At 48.4% G+C, this 18,906-nt stretch overlaps 1 protein-coding gene across 4 annotated transcripts in view; it reads right to left on the reverse strand.

Annotated features, from left to right (window-relative positions):
• CLK3 (CDC like kinase 3) overlaps positions 1-18,906 on the reverse strand; it is a 497,011-nt gene that overhangs the window by 73,681 nt on the left and 404,424 nt on the right. For all 4 annotated transcript variants that reach the window (XM_078685141.1, XM_078685140.1, XM_078685139.1 and 1 more), the window contains one exon: positions 16,794-16,873. In XM_078685141.1, coding sequence (XP_078541267.1) covers positions 16,794-16,873 — 80 coding nt within the window. The remainder of the gene's footprint in view (positions 1-16,793; positions 16,874-18,906) is intronic.

An 18,906-nucleotide genomic window follows, 5' to 3' on the forward strand; every position in this document is an offset into this window, starting at 1 on the left:
CTTTGTGTAGTTCACCGTGAACCCTAGCTGGTGTAGTAGCTGAATTGTCTTTTGTGTGTTTTGAAGACATTCCTCTTGTGACTTGGCCTTTATTAGCCAGTCGTCCAAGTATGGGAAGACATGTATTTGTTGTCTTCTTAGGTGAGCTGCCACCACTGCCAGGCATTTTGTGAACACCCTTGGTGCCGTTGTGACACCAAACGGAAGGACTTTGAACTGATAATGTTGTCCTTGTACCACAAACCTGAGGTATTTCCTGTGGGCTTTGTGAATTGGGATATGAAAGTAAGCGTCTTTTAGATCCAGTGTAGAAAGAAAGTCCCCTTTCTTCAGTAAAGGAAGTACCTGTTGGAGCGTGACCATGTGGAAATGTTCCGAATTTATGTATGCGTTGAGAGGTCTTAGGTCCAGTATCGGTCTTAGAGACCCATCCTTTTTGGGAATTAGGAAGTATAGGGAGTATACTCCTGTTCCTTGTTGGTTCTGTGGAACCTTCTCTATGGCATGCTTTCCTGGCAGGGATAGTACTTCCTGCTTTAACAGTGTCAGGTGATCTTGTTTTTTGGACGCTGTTTGGGGGGGATGTTTGGTGGGGTAGATGTGAGTTCCAGGCAATAACCATGTTGGATAATTTGTCTCACCCACCTGTCTGATGTGATGTTTTCCCAGACAGGTAGGAACTGTGATAGGCGCCCCCCGACCGGTGTTATATGGTCTGGGGGGAGCTGTATGAAGTCACTGCTTTGGGGTTGGAGAGTTGCGGTTATTGTTGTTTCCGCGACCTCTACCCTTGTTGTTGTTACCTCTGTAACTACCTCTAGAATTACCTCTGGGTGATGTAGGTGTAAAAGAAGTTTGTTGCTGGCTTGTACCTGTATTTTTGGATCCTCCTCTATAGGTGGACCTACGAAAGGAACCTCTTTGTGTCGGCTGTTGCAATGCTCCCATTGATTTAGCCGTTTCCGTATCCTTTTTCATCTTTTCTAAGGCCTCATCTGTCCCTGTGCCGAAAAGTGTTTTCCCATCAAAAGGTTGGTTCAGTAACGATGTTTGTACCTCTTGTTTAAACCCTGATACCCTGAGCCATGCATGTCTCCTTAACATGATGCTTGTGTTTGTAGATCTTGCTGCAGTGTCTGCCGCGTCTAGGGCGCACTTTATGGAAGTGTTAGTAATTAACTTCCCTTCTTGTATGAGTTGATCTGCCCTCTTTTGATGTTCTTTAGGGAGATGTGTGATGAGTTTTTCTAATTCATCATAATGCGCTCTGTCATACCTTGCAAGCAGTGCTTGCGTATTAGCTATGCGCCAGCTGTTTGCCGCTTGAGATGCTACTCTCTTGCCAGAGGCATCTATTAGCTTAGACTCTTTGTCAGGAGGTGGAGCTTCTCCTGTAGATAAAGAGTTTGCTCTCTTACGAGCGTTTGTGACCACTAGTGAGTCTAGAGGAATTTGCCCTTTAATGTATATTGGGTCTTTTGGAGCTGCCCTATATTTTTTATCGATTCTTGGGTTCAATACCCTAGCCCTCACTGGGTCTTTGAATATCTCTGATGTATGACTGAGAAGGCCCTTAAGCATTGGTAGTGTTCCTGATGTCCTTTGTGCAGTAGGTAGTGTTTCTAATAAGAAATCCTCTATTTGAGGTTTTGCATGTAGTTCTACTTTGTGATATGTTGCTGCTCTATTAATGAACTGCGCAAAACCAGTATTATCATCAGGAGGTGAAGGTTTTGAAGGATACATTTCAGGGTCGTTATCGTTATCTGACCCTACATTGTACTCTTCCCATGGGTCTGCCTCCTCTGGGATTGTGTCTTCATCATCCCCAGGATGTTCCCCCTCCCCTGTGTCACTCTCTACATCGGTTGTAGGTGTAGATGGTCGTGTGGGAGGAATATTTGGTCTATTGTGAGGAAGAGGAGAAGATGGTGTGTGTCTAGGTTTTGGAGAAGGGGGAGGAGTTGTATTTGTCCCCATTGTTCTCTTCTTCGGATGAGTTTTGTCGTCCGAATGTTCATTCTTCCTCTTTTTAGGTAGTTCTGTGACTACCTTGCCAGTTTTTGGATCAATAAACAGAGTCTTTTGTTTAGGATCGGTCTTGTATTCCTGTGTCGGTACCGCAGTTTTTTCTTCTGACTGTCCATTTGTATTTTCGGCACCGAGATTTTATTCGGATCCGATGTCTTCGGTATCGAAGATGTCCCCGGTGTCGAGGGTGTTTTCGACGCCGAAACGTGTTTCGGTGTCGACATGGACTGCTTCGACTTCGAGCTTTCCTTGACTTGGAGCTTCGGTGTCGATGTGGTCCGTTTATCGGAACCACCATGATGGGAGACCGAGTGTTTCGGTTTCGTTGCCGGGCTCGAAGGCGGGGCGTCGGAAACTTTTTTCGGTTGTCTGACCGGGCTCGAGGGCGGGGTCGACACCGTGCGGGGTCTGTTCTTTGGTAAAGGGACGTCGTCACTCACGGTTTGTTGGACGTCTATTTCCTCGACGTCGGACTCGTCCACTTCAGACCCCGCCTCGTCGGCCTCTTCTTCCTCCTCTTCTGGGTGCTGGTCCTCGAACAGCTCCGGGATTGGTTGTGACTGCATTCTCGATACCTCGTGTCTTCGGGCTCGACGGTTTCTAATCGTCGATTTTGAAGAGAACGCTGCACAGGCCTCACAGTCCCTGGATTCGTGTTCAGGGGACAAGCAGAGGTTGCACACCTCGTGTAGGTCCTTGTGTGGGAACTTAGCACCACACGTTGGACATTTTTTGAATGGAGTCCTTTCCATGGACCCCGGGCTGGACTACTTCGAGTTTCTCATAGTCGTCGTCCTTCGAAACGCGTCGGTATGGAAGTGAAGTCGCGTTCGATAACAATACCGTCGAATTGGAAAGGGTTACGCGCCGAATATAACCTTCTTTATCGAAGTCGGTCCGGAGCGCTTCGATCCTCATCCGAACCCGATGGCGGAAAAAAACAATCTAAGGATGGAGCCGATGCCCATGCGCACTAACACCAAGAGGAGGAGTCATCTATGACGACAAAGACTTCTCCAGAAGAAAAACAAGTGCAATCATCCGAGCCCAACACCAGATGGCGATCTATTCATAAATGTACCATCTGCAGCCCATATGCCTCGAACAGTGTATTCTCTGTCTCCTCAAGTGTGTCGCTACTGCTGCCAGGCATTTTGTGAACAACCTTGGCGCTGATTTTAGACCGAAGGCTAGTACTGTGAACTGTTGGTGTATATTCTTTACCACAAACCCTTAGTGTTTGTATTTTCTGGTCAATGGTATGTGCAGGTACGCATCTTTTAGATCCATTTTTGTCATGTAATCCCCTTGGTGAATCTGGGGAATTACTTCTTGTAGAGATGTCATTTTGAATTTTTGCTTTCTTATTTACTTGTTTAGGTACCGTAAGTCCAGGATAGGATGTAACGTCTCGTCCTCCTGTGGTACGAGAGAATAAGTGGAGTAAACCCTCTTCCCTCTCTGATGTGCCTGAACCTTTTCTATGGCTGGTTTGTCTAGAAGTTCCTTTATTTCCTGTAACAATTGCGATAGTTCTCTTCTTGAGTGAATTTCACTTGGAGACAGGCTGTTGGCCTCCTCTGGGTGTGCTACCTCGTCCTCTTGTGCGCCCACGAAAGGACTGGCCCTTAGGTTGGTATTGCCATGTCTGCTGTTGCTGACCCTGGTGCTGACCCCCCTTGGAAGCCTTGGTTGAAGGCTTGGTGAGATGTGGCTGGTTGGTTGTTACCCCTGCCTGCTGGTCTTAGAGGTACTCCCCTTCTCATCCCCCTGAAGTGCATGGCTCCCATTGACCTTGCAGTTTGATTTTCCTTTTTCAGTTGGTTAACTTTTCGTCAACTGTGCTGCCGAACAGTTGTTCACCATTAAAGGGTGTGCTCAGGATGTTACTTTGGACTTCGCCCTTGAAACCGGATATACAGAGCCAGGCATGCTTTCTCTACATCACCCCAATCATCATTTGTCTACTTGATGTTTCTGCTGCGTCTAGAGCGGATTTCAAACATGTATTGGCCACAGTTTTCCCCTCCTCTACCAGGTAGCTGGCCCTCTAGTGGTATTGGTCTGGTAGGTGCTTGAGAAGTTCTCCATCCTCCTTCTATTGTGGATATGCGTGCCTATTGACGAGGGCATTGCAGTTTGCGAAACGCCATTGTATTGCTGCACGCCTTTCCATCTTTCTCCCTGTGAGGTCCATCCTCTTGCTTTCCTTGTCAGGAGGTGGTCCTGTATTTGTGGGGATGTTGGTTCTCTTTCTGGCTGTGGCTGCTATGATGGAGTCAGGTGGCACTGATCCTATGATGTATATCTGTCCTTTGAGAAGTATTTGTATTTCTTTTCACACCTTGGGGTGACAGATCTGCATATGGCTGGTTCTTTGAAAGCCTTCCTTCCTTGCTCCAGCACACTAGGAGGCATTGGCAAGAATTGGCTCCTTGTTTGTGTTGGCAAAAGTGTTTCCGGGAGGAAACATGCCTGAGGCTTCTCCTCCTCCAGTTTCACCTTGTAGGTCTCTGGTGTCTTCTTTATGACTTGGTTGAACATTCAAATGTCGTCTGGCGGTGAAGGCCTCGAAGGGTAGGACTCCATGCCCTCTTCAGGCGATTCGGCGAAGAGGTCGTGCTTCGGGAGATCTTGAGACTCCATAATTGTCGAGGCCTGGTACGATTCTTCCTCTTCGTTGTAGAAATACAGGTCTTCTTCTGCCTGCTCCTCAGTAGGTTCTGGAGTGTTCGGCGGCTGGAGCTCCTCCGCGTCGCCCTCGATCTCTAGCACAGGTTTTGATGGAATCATGTACCGGCTCATTTTGTCTAACTCCCTTATCTGGAGGATATTCGCCATTTCGGCCTAGAGTCTTCTCCTTTTACTGTCCATCTCGGACGCTTGTTCGGCGTCGAGATTCTCCGGCCTTCGTTTTACGGTCGGCGACGTCGTGGTCGTAGGCTTGGATGATGGGCCCTGATTCTGGGCCTACTGCCTCGACATGGAGTGTTCCTTTTCTGGAACCGCTTTCGACGGCGTCGCCTTTTCCAGGTTTTTCGCCGGCTGGGAGTCCTTAGCCAAGGATTCGCTGGGCTGTTTATCTTTAGGTGCGGCTGCTAGCATCGAGGACTTTGACGGCAGTACCCCTTTTTGGGAGGATTTGGACTCACTTCTTCGAGTGTCCGTCGAGGTCCTAGGGGTCGACGACTCTCTTACCTCCTTCCTCTTTTCAACCCAGACATCCATCGAGTCATCTGGCCCTTCGGTGATGTTGTCCTCTTCATCACTAGAGAGGCCCAAGTCTCGGAGCGATGGAGGTGCTCCCTGGCCCTGCATGGCGTGCTTCACCATCCGCTGCCCCTCTCTCACCCTAAGGGGTTTTAGGGGCGAAAACCGCGCAGGCTTTGCAGTCCTCGCTTTCGTGGCCGAGCAGAAGGCAGAGATTGCAGACTGAATGCTGGTCCTTCTGCGCCTACTTGTGTCTGTAGTTCTCGCAAAATTTGAACGGTGTCTTGTCCATCACGGTGGGTGCATCATCTGTGGCAAGTCGAAGAATTGGTTGTTTTCCTTCTTTAACGTCCCTCTTCAGTTGACTGGTGCTCCGGTCACTGTAAGTTTATTTTCTGGTGTATTTTCGTTGATTTTCCGGTGATTCCGTCTCCAAAGTTCTTTAGCTCCTTCATTGACAATACAGACCGGAAAAAAGAATCTGAAGATGGCGACCACAGGAAGCGCACCAATGTCACAGAGGACACCACATGGTGGAACGTCGACACCCACCCTACCTGGGCCGAGAATAAAAAATAAAAAGGGAAAATACGACAATTACGGACCCAAACACGAGATGGCGGAATAATGCACAGCATAGTGAATCCAGAAAGATTCACGCTGCAAAAGTAAACCTTTCAGAGCCCTATTTCCATTAGGGGATTTGAAGAGGGACGGCTGATCAGACACCTGTAGAAAATCTGAAATGGCGTAGATATAGCCCTTCAGAAGGTCCAGAGTAGAGCCCTCCTGGGCAAGTAAAAGGATGAAAAGGAGAACTTGAGAAAGGGAGGCAGAAAGGGGAATGATGTGTCTTTATGTACTGTAGGAAGCTGGCTCTGTATATGGTATGTCATTGGTTATACCGGGCACAGAGTCCAGGGGTTCCCCAAAAGTGTACAGGGCTCAATGTAAAACTCAAAGTGCTCTATTTGTGATAGTGGGCGAGCAGCATTAGGCCGATCACAGAGGATTGCAAGACATTTATTGCACAACATTGATCAATAATGGACACACAACTCAAAAAGGAGATTCACACCAATTTTTGAAAAATAAGCTTTGTTTGTACTCTATTTTAAGACCAGGATCTTCGCAATAAGGTCAGTATGTATTTAATTAAAAATACTTTCAACTTTCAAGAGTCAATACAGTGCAATTTCCGAACAGTTCAATGTTATCGTATGGAGGAAAATAATGTGGTTAAGTAGTTAAGTATTGCACTTACAGCTCCTGTCGTGGGGAGTATCAAAACTGCACTACCACCAGCACAGGATCACGAGGTAAAAATTAGAGTTCGGCACAATGCGTTTCAATGGAGACTAGGGGTGCTCAAAGCCCAACTGCTTGCAGGTAAGTAAATCGGTTGCAGGGGCCAAGCTTTGGGGTATAGATTGAGCATTGAATAGGGGGTCACAAAGCAGCACCAAACATACACCACCAGCGGCACATGGGTGGCTGGCTGGGTGCAGGGTGCAAATTAAGCCATCAGGCGCCCAATGCTTTTACATGAGGATTCTGTTTTCAACAAACAGACTGTAGGTGTTGCACTGGATGTTGCAGGAGGGAGACCAACAACAGCAGAGGTAAGCAGAGACGTAGAGGATTGTAGGGGCACAGTCGTTTCAGCTCATTATGCACAGGGGCTTATAGTGAAGGGTTCCTTAAGACGTCAGAATCTTCTCACCGGAGCCTGTCGCGGTAGGGGCGAGCCTCTGGATTCAGGCTGCAGACGTCGTTGTGGAGTCCAAAAAGGGGTCAGCCAATCCTGGACTGGAGGACAGGATCGCTGAGGAACCTGGTCTGGGTTAGTGGGCCACCTGGACAAGGGCCATAGGCATTGGGTGCAAGACTCGCGGATCCGCAGGGCACCTTAATCCTTTGGGTTAAATTCTTGGTGACAGAAGAGCTGTCCTCAGGAGTTCTGGTCTTTTTCAAAGTTCAGGCAGTCCTCCTGGGGTTTCTGGAAGTCGTTGGACGCAGAACAGGCGTAGTCTTCTTGCAGGATCTTGGAAGCTGGAGACAGGCTGGTAGGGCTGGGGCCAAGTCAGTCAGCTTTGCTGCACAGCGTCTTCTTCGTCCTTCTTAGGTTGCAGGCAGCAAGTTTCAAGGTCTGAGGGAGCCTCCTAAAAACTAAATTTAGGAGGCATTTTAAGGGAGTATCAGGTAGGGCCAATGGGCACCTTACCGGAGGTGAATACACCCGCTATTATGCCACCCTTGTGTGGGAGGGGGCATAGACCTAGCCCTGGATGGAGGAGTCCTCACACCTTCAAGATGGAGAGGAATGAAAAGTGTGCTTAACTTCGTTTTCTCCACCTGAGGGGTGCAGTTAGCAAAGGTGGGCACACCTAGCCTTTCTAAATGTTTCCACCCAAAATGGGTGGTTATTATGAGAGTCGTTTGGTTTCAGCGAAGCCATCATGGAGCTGAGGAACTCTAGTTGTCCAGATTCCAGCCCATCTACTCCTTATGGTTCCCTGGCACTTATGATATTTAAGAATTTACTGAAGTATTGTAGGGGCATATCTACTCATGCAGATATGCCCTCACCTGTTGTATAGTGCACCCTGCCGTAGGGCTGTGAGACCTGCCAGAGGGGTGACTTACCTATACCGACAGTCAGTGCTGGTTGGCATGGCACCCAGACAAGGTGCCATGTCGATTTTTTTTTTGTTTTGAACCTCACAAGGGTATGCAAGCTGCAAGTGCAGTGGCATGGTCCTAGTAAGGGGGTTCTAGGGGACCCTCTTAAGCATCCAGGCCATAGGTACCCAGGGTACTACTTACTAGGGACTTACCAGGGGGTAGAAGTACCAATTGGGGATATGTTTTAGGGAAGAAGCACTGCAACAGGGGACATGGTTGGCAGGGACCCTGTGCACCAAAATCTAAACCACATCAATTCCAGGCAAAAAAAAGGGGGGGGGGGGAGGGTGCCTAACCATGTCAAAAGAGGCACTTTCTCCCATATACACCATGCCACAAGTTTTCCTCAGCGGCAGGCAAACACCGTCTTGGTGGAGGGATGGCTGGCTGCCGCGATAATGTTACAGACTTCAGGAAGAAAGTCGAAATCGGTCAACTGACGCAGCTCAATCTCTACGCAAGAAGATGGAGCGTTGATTGGTTCGCGTGGGGAAACCTTCCCTGCTGCTGCAACAGAAAATCCTCCTGAAGGGCCGGCCTGATCGAAGGATCGATGGCCATGCTCAACAGCTTGGAATACCAGACATTCGGTGCCCAGTCTAGAGCCAAAAGGATGACTTGGGCCTGGTTGTACCTGATCTTCTTGAGAACCCTGAGTAGGAGTGGTATGGGCCGGAAGGCAAACAGCAGGCCTGAGCTTCACTCGATACAAAAACTTCTTCGAGCAGGAACTGCCTTGGAAACACCATCCCTCAGAGCTGCTGGCATTGCGTGTTCTCGTCAGTGGTGAACAGATCTAATCAAGGCTCTCCCCACTGCTGAAAGATACCTTGCACCACCTCCAGATGGACACCATTTGTGATCCATTATGGCATTTAGAGAACCTACCAGATGTTGAACCACCAGGGACACACCCTGCTGTTCTAGCCATGTCCAGAGATGCAGGGCCTCTTGACAAAAGGTGCACGATCCCACCCCACCAGGTTTGTTGCAGTACCACATGGCGGTGGAGTTGTCCGTGAACACTTGCACTAGCCTTCTTCTGATGGAGGGTAGAAAGGCTTTGAATGCAAATTGGATCGCTCAGAGTCCCAACAGATTGATGTGGAGTCTGGATTCCGCAGGAGACCACATTCCTCTGATCTCCACCTCTCCCAGATTATCGCCCCATGCCAGGAGTGACGCATCTATCACTACTGTAGGATCACGTTGGGGGAAGGGAGAGGGGTCTGCCTCTGACCGAATCCAGTTCCAAAGCCATCACTATAGGTCTTTTGCAGTTCCCTCCAAGATCTGGACCATATGAGAGATTCCCCTGAGCTGCATGCACTGGAACTTCAGATTCCACTTGAGAGCCTGCATATGCCAATGGGCATCCGACACCAGCAGGAGACCATGAGGCCCAGCAGCCTTAGAGTGAGCTTGTGCGCTGCGGTAGCTTGGCAGGTATGGATGTGCCTGGAAGCCCCTTCTGTGAAAGGTGGATTGAAGGTGACGGTGGGCCATGGAAATGCCCAAGGACCTGGCCGCAGCCCTTCTGCCTTTAAAGCGCCCCTTGGCATCAATTATTAGAAGTTGTGGGTTGGAGACCATATTGTATGCAGATGACACGCAGGTGATAGTCCCTATAGAGGAGAACCTCGCAGAAACCAAATTAAAGTTTAAAAACTGCATGTCTAACTGTATGTCTAATATAGCGAGATGGATGAGGAAAAATTGCCTTTAGCTTTATTCCATCAAAACAGAGATACTGCTGTTTGGTGAAGCGGAGGAATTGTGGACCCCAGATTGGTGGCCACCAGAACTAGGAGAGGCGCCCTCCCCAAAAATATGGGCTAATAATCTAGGTATCAGAATTGAAAATAAATTGTCTATCGAAGAACAGGTGAAGACTTTGTCAGGCACCTGCTTCGGAACAATGCGGATGCTTAGAAAGATCTTCCCTTAAATCCCTCTCACGCTTAGAAAAACTCTTATTCAGTTGCTCTTGGTTAGTCAACTGGATTACGGCAATTCTTTGCTGGTTGGAATAAGGGAAGACCTGTTCTCAAAACTGCAATTAGTTCAAAATACAGCAGCCCGCCTTGCCCTCAAACCGGCGCGCACCCCTCTTTACCTCTTCTCCGCGAACTACATTGGCTTCCTATCAGGAAATGAGCCATCTTCAAGCTGTTATGTATGGTCTTGAAGTCTCTCCAGGGGACTGGCCCTGCCTATTTTATGAAGAAACTTAAACTTTATCAACCCGTGCGTCATTTGAGATCTAGCAATCGCACTCTGCTCTGCACACGGAGAATAAGAAAGGCCAAAATGGGTGGTCGGGACTTCTCTCATCTAGCCCCCAGCCATTGGAAAAGTCTCCCCGAGGAGAGCCATGCCTGTCCCAACCTTTCTTTATTCAAGAAAATGCTGAAGACCTGGCTGTTTTAAGATTATACTGCTCATAGTGTGTCCTTTCCTCAGGCGCCGAGAGATCCCTCTGGGGAGGATTCGTTGCGCCATACAATGAGTATAAAAATCAGACTGGTCTACGCAGAGATAGGAGCCATCAAAGGGCATGTCCATGAGTGATGTTTGGCCATCCCTAGAAAAGCCAGTAGTCATCAACCAAGGTTGGCACCACAGGGCCAACGTAGACGAAACTGCTCTGCCCAATGAGTTGGTGGTGTCCAGTCCACATCTAATGGTGAATTTAGCTTCTTCTGCTTCATTGTCAACGGCCAGCACGGGCCTCCTTCGGGAACGTGGACAGCACTAGCGCAACTGTATCCCACAGAGCATGTGCATAGCGACCCAAAAGGCAGTGTTTACTGACCGCAAAGCGAGACTGGTGAAAGAAAACATTTTCTTGCCCAGGTTGTCCAGGCTTTTGGATTCCCGATCCGAAAGTGCGGTTGGGAATGTGCCAGTATTTGTGTGTGAAGTGGAGGCTTGGACCACCAAGCTCTCTGGGATAGGGTGTTCTGTGAGGAATTTGGGGTCCCCTGGAACTAAGCGGTGGCAGCGGGCAATTATCCTGTTCACAGGAGCTTCTGTGTTAAGCTTGGACCAAGTCCCAAGCAGGACATCAATAAGTGCTTCATAAATGGAGGTAGCAGCTCTGAAAGGGACACTCCCAACTGAAGCACAACAGTCAAAACATTAGTTTTGACTGCCACCAAGGGAAAGCCAAGGTCAAGGTCCTATACGCCCTCCGCACCACCACTGCGAATGAAGCTCCCTCCTCCATAGCCACGGTATGGAGAGAAAGCATACCTGCATCTGGAGAAGTATCCATTCCACCGGCTACACCAGTCCAAGGTGTCATGAGGCTGGTATCCTTAAGGGTCCAGCAACCCCCTCCCATTCCTCCCCGAGCCCTGGCACACAAGAATAAGGCCCTGGCCTGGAACGCATGGCTCCAGTTGGTGCCGGAGTCAGCGTTGGGTAGCTATTACCGGGTCTGCGCTGACTGTCGCGGAAAGAAGAGAACTGACGTCAGTGCATTGATGTGGCGCCCACACATTGCGCATGCCACTTCCGGCGCAGACGATGCCACACAGGGCCAAACGATGACCCCTATCGAATTGCAGGGGTACTGCTCAAGAAAAATTTCCGGATCCAGTCTGAAGCCTGGGGGAAATTCTAAGTTAAGGAATCTGTTGCTAGAAGTCTCATTCAGATCTGTAACTCAACCAAGTGGTCAAAACTACAATGAGGAAAGTCAGTCGTAAAAAAATATTAACTGGGAATATTTCTTCATAAACCAGGTTGAGTTTAGCTACATTACAAAGTCAATTGTTAGTTCTTCAGAAGGAGCTCTTAGAGGACATTCAAAATACTATCATTCTGGTCTGGCACACCTCTTCCGTATCTGGTACAGGTTTCTACTCTAAAACATACTTCTGGGATTGGATGGCTGGGATTTTGCTAACTTGATGCCAATAGGTATAAAGTATGAATTGAAACTGGTATTTAAGTGAATAAACTGTTAAGTTAATTATTTAGACCTCTTAAGCGTTATATAGCTGAAACATCAGTTTTGGTCAATATTTATTCGTTCCTTAGAACAAGTTACTTACCTTCAGTAACGAAATATCTGTAAGAGACATATATTAGTTATAGATTCTTTACCTTAGAATTATCCCCAGGCGTCAGATTGGATCCAGATAATCTTTTCTCGGCAGTACCCCTGCGCGTCGGTAGGTGGCGGCAGTCGACTCTGCGTTCGCCATCGGCGTTGTGATCGCTGGGATGACGTCATGGTATCTACTTAGACTTCGCCCCTCTTTTACACGACATTCCACGCCAGAAGCGCTGAGCCATGCAAGACACTGACCACTAGTGCACAAAACTAGGGCCCTTACTCTAGAAGTCAGTTTGCAGAACTGGGAGGATAGGTTGGGCGGAAAGGAATCTATAACTAATTTATGTCTCTTACAGATATATCATTACCGAAGGTAAGTAACTTGTTCATCTGAAGGAGACTATTAGTTATAGATTCCTTACCTTAGAATATATATCCCAGCAATACCAAACCCGGAGGTGGGTCTGCAAACTAAGTTCACACCAGAAAGTCCTGGATATCTGAACGGCCAAAGAAGACATCTCTACGGACTTGCCTATCCAGGCAGTAATGCTTAGTAAACGTGTGCAGTGATGGCCACGTGGCTGCCTGGCAGATGTCACCAAGGGGGACTTCACGTCCCAAAGCAGTAGTGGCTGCCTTCGCCCTGGTGGAATGGGCGCGCAGTCCTACCGGACGCTCCTTTTTCTCTAAGGAGTAACAGATCTGAATGCAAAGGCCGACCCATCGAGAGATGGCCTGTTTTGAGTTGATCGTCCATCCGGAATTGTTTTGTGTAATCCAGATAAAATGATAACGCACGTTTTGGATCCAGGCGGTGGAGTCTCTCCTCCTCCTTATAAGGATGCGGGTGCGGGAGGAAGGTGGGCAAAGCGATGTTCTGTCCTATGAGGAATGAGGTAGCCACTTTGAGTAGGAAAGAAGGTCTAGTACGAGGGTAGGAAAGAAGGTCTAGTTCAACCTTGTCTGGATGGGCAGCAAGGAAATAATGGCTTACAAGATAGAGCATGTAGCTCACTCCCCCTGCGAGCAGAAGTGATGGCAACCAGAAAAGCAGTCTTTAAAGTCAAAAGTCTGAGAGGACAATTATGTAGTGGCTAAAAAGGAATATGAGGAAGTAGGTGAGTAATGCCCGTTAGAAATATATTTACAATAGGGGACTTGAAAAGAGAAGGCTGATCAGGAAGGCAAAGAAAGGCCGAAATGGCCGAAAAATAGCCTTTAAGAGTGCCCAGAGCAGAGCCCTGCTGGGCCAAATAGAAAATGAAGAGGAGAACCTCTGAAAGAGGGACAGAAAGGGGATCCACAGCATTTGCTGCGCACCATGCCACAAATTTGTTCCATTTACAGCCTATACTGTCTTAGTAGAGGGAAGCCTGGCTGCCAAGATGACATTACAGACTTCGGGAGGAAGGTCAAAAGCTGTCAACGGTCGCTGCTCAATCTCCACGCAAGGCCTGGTCACGCTTGATCTTCTCAGCACCCTGGGCAGAAGTGGTATAGGTGGAAAGGCGTATAAAAGCCCGCAATTCCACTCGTGACGAGAAGCGTCGCTGAGCGAGTGCCGCCTAGGAAATTCCACCGTGCAGAACTACTGACATTGCGTGTTCTCTTCAGTGGCGAACAGATCTAACCAAGGCTCTGCCTACTGCTGAAAGAGATCTTGCACCACCTCAGAGTGAAGAAGCCATTTGTGATCCATCCGGCACCGGCAGCTGACTTCGTTCGCACTGGCGTTCAGAGAACCTGCCAGGTGCTAAACCACCAGGGACATGCCCCGATGTTCCAGCCACGTCCAAAAGCGAAGAGCCTCTTGACACAGGGTCCACGAACTGAAAATGCTCGTGGACTACCGTGAACCGTAGGTAATGCCTGTGGACTGGCAGGACGGGGATGTGGAAGTAAGCGTCCTGCAAGACCAAAGCTACCATCCAATCTCCAGGGTCGAGGGCAGACAGGACCTGAGCTAATGTCAACATTTTGAACGTCTCCTTCCGGAGGAAGCGGTTGACATCCCTGAGATTCAAGATTGGACAGGCCTTTGTCCTCCTTGGGTACCAGGAAGTAGTGGGAGTAACAACCACAACCTACTTCTGGCACAGGGCCTCACTTGTTAGCTACCTTGGCCAAGAGAGCCGTAACTTCCTGACGTGGAAGAGTCAAGAGATCCTCCGACATGCGATGGAGTGGTGGTGGAATGGAGGGAGCGATAGTCTCGAAGGGGAGGGAGTAGCTCCTTCGGACTATCTGCAAAACCCACCAGTCAGACGTGATGTTGTGCCAGTGGGGGAGGTGATGGTGAATCCTGCCGCCCACTGGCAACTGGTGGCCCTGAAAGGTAGGACTAGGAAGGTTTGGAGGCTGCTGCAGAGGGAGCACTGGTGGACTGGCCTGCAAGCTGACCCACAGCGCTAGGTCCCCCGTCCCCGGCCGCGCAGAGGCTGGGTAGCTTGCTCCGGCCTGTGGCCATGGGCAGAACCCCTTACGCAGCCATGAAAGGTGCGAAAGGCTGACTGAACGCGGAGAGAAGTGGGAGCAAGGCCCGAAGATCTGGCAGTAGTTCTAGAGTCCTTGAAGCACCCGAGCGCACAGCCCGCCTTGTCGCCAAACAGGTGACGACCATCAAAGGGCATGTCCAAAAGGGTCGATTGAACATACCCAGAGAAGCCAGTGGAACTCAACCAGGCGTAGTGTCTCAAGGCTACTGACGTAGAAATCGCTCTACCCAGTGAGTCAGCGGTATCCAGCCCACATCGAATGGCGAAGTTTGCTGCTTCTCTACCCTCTGCGACCGCAGAGTAGAGTACGGCCCGTGCCTCCTCCGGGCACTGTGGCAGCACTTGCGCAACCATGTCCCACACAGAGTGGGTGTAACCGCCCAAGAGAGATGTGGTGTTCACCAACCGCAGTAATAAGCTGGCGGAAGAAAACATCTTCTTCCCAAGATGGATCAGCTTCTTGGATTCCCTATCTGGAGGAGCAGTAGGAAAGGCGCCTTTGGTTGTTGAGGCTTGAACAACCAAGTTTACGGGCGTAGGGTGGCCTCATTGAATGGCAGAAGGGGTTCCGCAGAGGTTGCTGCCGGCTGAAGCACCTCAGTCAGGAGGTTAGTCCTGCCTGCCACTGTAGGGAGCTCAAGGCCCAGGGCCTCAGTCGCCCTACGCAACACCACAGCATAGGAGGCTCCCTTCTGTGTGGCCACAGTAGGGGGAGAAAGCATACCAAGGTCTGGGGAGGTATTCAGACCACTGGCCTCAACCAACTCCTCTCCCCAGTCCAGCTCTTCAAGCTGGTCTGCTAAAGGGTCAACAGACCCCTCCCTGTCCTCCTCACCCTATTCTGGCTGCCACTCAGATCGATAAGGAACGCCAGGATAGAACAGTGGTACAAAAGTACAGGTCGGCGCCGGTCCGGCTCCGTGTCCAAGTTGGGAAGGAGGCCAGGGTCGGCACCGGCTATGGGCACAACCGGCTTCAGAGCCAGCGGAGTCGTCGTCAGAAGAATCAGCGCTGGGGGAGGCACCATGAGGTCGGCCGGCATGGATCCGGATCCAGGCCTGGATCCTTGGGGGCCCCCGGAACTAAGGTCGGAGCCACCATCCTCTAAGGCCTAGGGACCCCATCCGAGTCCGTGGGGCCCGAAGGCGCGCCGGTTGAGTCGGGCTGCCCAAATATGGAATGGAGGGCTTCGTAAAATGTAGGAAGCTAGACAGGGGGTGCACCGGCTCCTGGAAAAGGAGGGAAGCATGGAGCCGTCCCAGCAGGCTCCGAGGGTGGAGCCGTGGAACGACAACCCTCCATATCCCTCGTCGCGTCGGCCAACGGACGAGTAGAAGGTGAAGAGCGGCGATGTTTCCTTGGCTTCTTTTTATGCTTAGGCTTACCCGAAGATGAAGCCTTTGCGGGCGACTGGTGGTGGTGGTGGCTCTGCGACAGGTCCCGCGACTGCCCCCTCGATTGGGACCTCGTACAGCGGAGCAGACTGCCAGGCCTCCAAAAGCTTTCGGGACTGCTCTCGCAAAGACTCAGAATTCAGAGCACGGTAGTCGGAGCACAACTTCGGGTCGTGGTTGCGCTCCAGACACCAAAGGCACACGAGGTGAGGATCGGTGACCGACACCAGCTTGTGACAGGAGTCACAAGGCTTGAAGCCGGGTTGACGACTTGACATCCCTTGTGCACCAGGAGTCGACACAACTTCAAAAAAGAGATCAATAAAAGTCAAAAAGGTTAGTCAAAAAGTGACTAAAGGTACCACTCTCTCTGGATCTGCGCTGACTGGCGTTTAAATAGAAAGAATGGTCGTCAGCGCGCAGGGGTGGCGTCAAAGTAGATACTGCGACGTCATCCTTGCACCAACGGCGAATGTGGAGTCGACCGATGCCACCACCCGAAGCGCAGGGGTACTGCTGAGAAAAAATTCTCCAGATCCAGTCTCACGCCTGGGGGTAATTCTAAGGTAAGGAATCTATAACTAATAGTCCCTTTCAGATAAGGGCTACTTTAATGAGACCAATCCAAATTTTAAAAAAAGTGGTAAAATTACCTTTTGACATGTCTTTAAAAATAATTAAATACATTTAGGAAGTAGATTGGTCATATTTTGGCTGCCATTTGCACAGGATACTCGGCCAATAGACAATAGTCAAAGTCAAGGATTTTGTATAAAATCAATAGAAACAACAAAACTGAATTCTTAACAGGCAATATGCTGAAATGGTAAACCATCCACATCAACTGTTCCTACTAAAAAAAATCACTTGAGATCAGGAAGAGTGTAGGGTATCCAGGGCGACTCCCACCTTGTTTTGCGGATCATACGTGTTGGTAATGGTCCAAGGAACTTTTCCATCATAACCAAGTGTTCACGGTTTTCATGCGTCTGTGAAGTAGAACAAAATGTTACTTCCGTCCTGGTGGATAGGACTCAAATAAGGCAGAGAATACAGTTGAGAATGCAGTAATGCACTATTGTTTATTTGTTAGTTATTCTAAAAAGCGTGAATCAACCACTTGAACTTAGCTGCATTAAAGCAAATGGGATGGAAGGCAAAGAAATGGGAACAAGATGAACCTTTTTCAAAACATATGTACAAGTAAAATGACCAACTCTCCCTTAAAAATCGCTGCCACAACTTTCAGTCTCTGCATAGGCATAGTAGTATGGACAGAACCAACCCCCACACTCTATATTGTAATTTCAATTTTTTGTGAATCGCATCATCTTGTCAGCAAAGTAAAAATCTAGAGTACCTCAAGTGTGCAGACTGTAGAGTTCACTAAAGGAAATAATTTAGGACAGGCGAGTACAAAACCAAACAAGGAAGGGCAGAACATCTTTCTCAATTAACATGGAGGATCGAAGGTTGGTTTATGGTAGAAAATAGTCAAATGTTTGTGTGTAAATAATATGGTGTAAGCAGTTGCAGAATTCTTAAAGAGATACTGCATTATGAAGCAGTTAACTGTAAAAAGGTCAGTATTCAACCCTTTCCTAAATTGGAGAAGGGTTAGGGTAGTTCTGGTGTAGAATGGGCTGTTCTAGATCCTGCGTACATACAAACAGCCTGTTTCTTGTTTTTTTCAGATTTTACACTCCTCTGTCCTGACTGCTGGTGTGCCAAGAGCCATCTGAAATGGTGACTTAATCAGTGAGAAAGGAGGGGGTGAAGATCCTGATGGCTTTGTAAAGGATGCCGCTGGTATTGAAGAGGGTGCCGGCCAATAAAAGGAACAAGTGGCGTTCCATCATGAGTGGAATCGGATTTTATCACATTTTTTTAAAGGAATGGAATAACCCTGATAAGTCCACGAGCCAATCTGTTCTTATTAGAAAGGCTAATGTGATGCATTCAAAGAATCAGGATTCAGCACCAGTGACAATCTGATTTGGAAATCTGTGTAATGGATTTAGTGTGCACGGGCTTTTGCATAGCACTATATACCACAATGATACAGTTGTGTCTATTCTAAGCATAGACAGTAGGTACAAAACAGTTGGCAGTACTTGTAAAAACTGTGTTTACAACAAAGAGTACATTGGGTTCAGGCAGTGTATTAGTGTTAGAAATGTGCTTCTTCCGTACTATAAAAAAAGAATTGTGCAGCAGGCACCGCAATGAATAGTAAAAGGAGGATGATTCTGTATGGAGAGTTTAATCCTTCTCCTGAATTTAAGCTGATGTGGTTGATGATCCCTCGCAAATTGCCACCAAAGCAATATAAGCAGGTATCTGGGAGCAACTTACAGGGCCGCTGTGGATAACCCATTTTGGCTAAATTGATATGGAGAGGCAAACGAAGGGGATCTGTTTGCAAGCTTTGCAGTACATATAAATTCGAGTGATAATAATGCTGTGTTTTGAAAGCTGTAAAGGGAGAAGGGGAACAATTGATATGGCTATAGCATGGCAACACCTTGTGGATTGCTTGTTGGCCCCGAATGATGACACTCAGACGTCAAATAGCGTCTTGATTTCTCAGGAGGACCTGGAGGGTGGTAATAACTGACCTTGCAAGGATCATCTTGGGCAAGATTTGGAACTACTGTAGTGAACTTGGAAGATGTTGGCCACTGTGGAGCACTACATATGTCAGCTTGGCAAGGGGAAACTATAGGTGAGGGAGTTGATTTTTGCTATTTAGAAGCTTTAGTAGCCTAATGATATGTTTGAATATGTTTTGCACTCAGACTGTACTGCCTGCGTGTCATTTTTTACCATGTTATAGGTTCTTGCTTGTCATTTTTAACCTATTATATGTACTTGCTCGACTCTCAATTTTATCCTATTTATTATATGCATTTGCTGGCTTGTCTTTTTTTAAAAACCTATTTACTATGCACTGTCGCAGTGCATTATTCATTTTTTGTAGCGTATCCTGGTAAATAGTGCTTTGTTTTTAATTGAAAACAAA

Source organism: Lissotriton helveticus, chromosome 3_2 (genome assembly GCF_964261635.1).
Source record: "Lissotriton helveticus chromosome 3_2, aLisHel1.1, whole genome shotgun sequence".
Classification (NCBI taxonomy): Eukaryota; Metazoa; Chordata; class Amphibia; order Caudata; family Salamandridae; genus Lissotriton; species Lissotriton helveticus.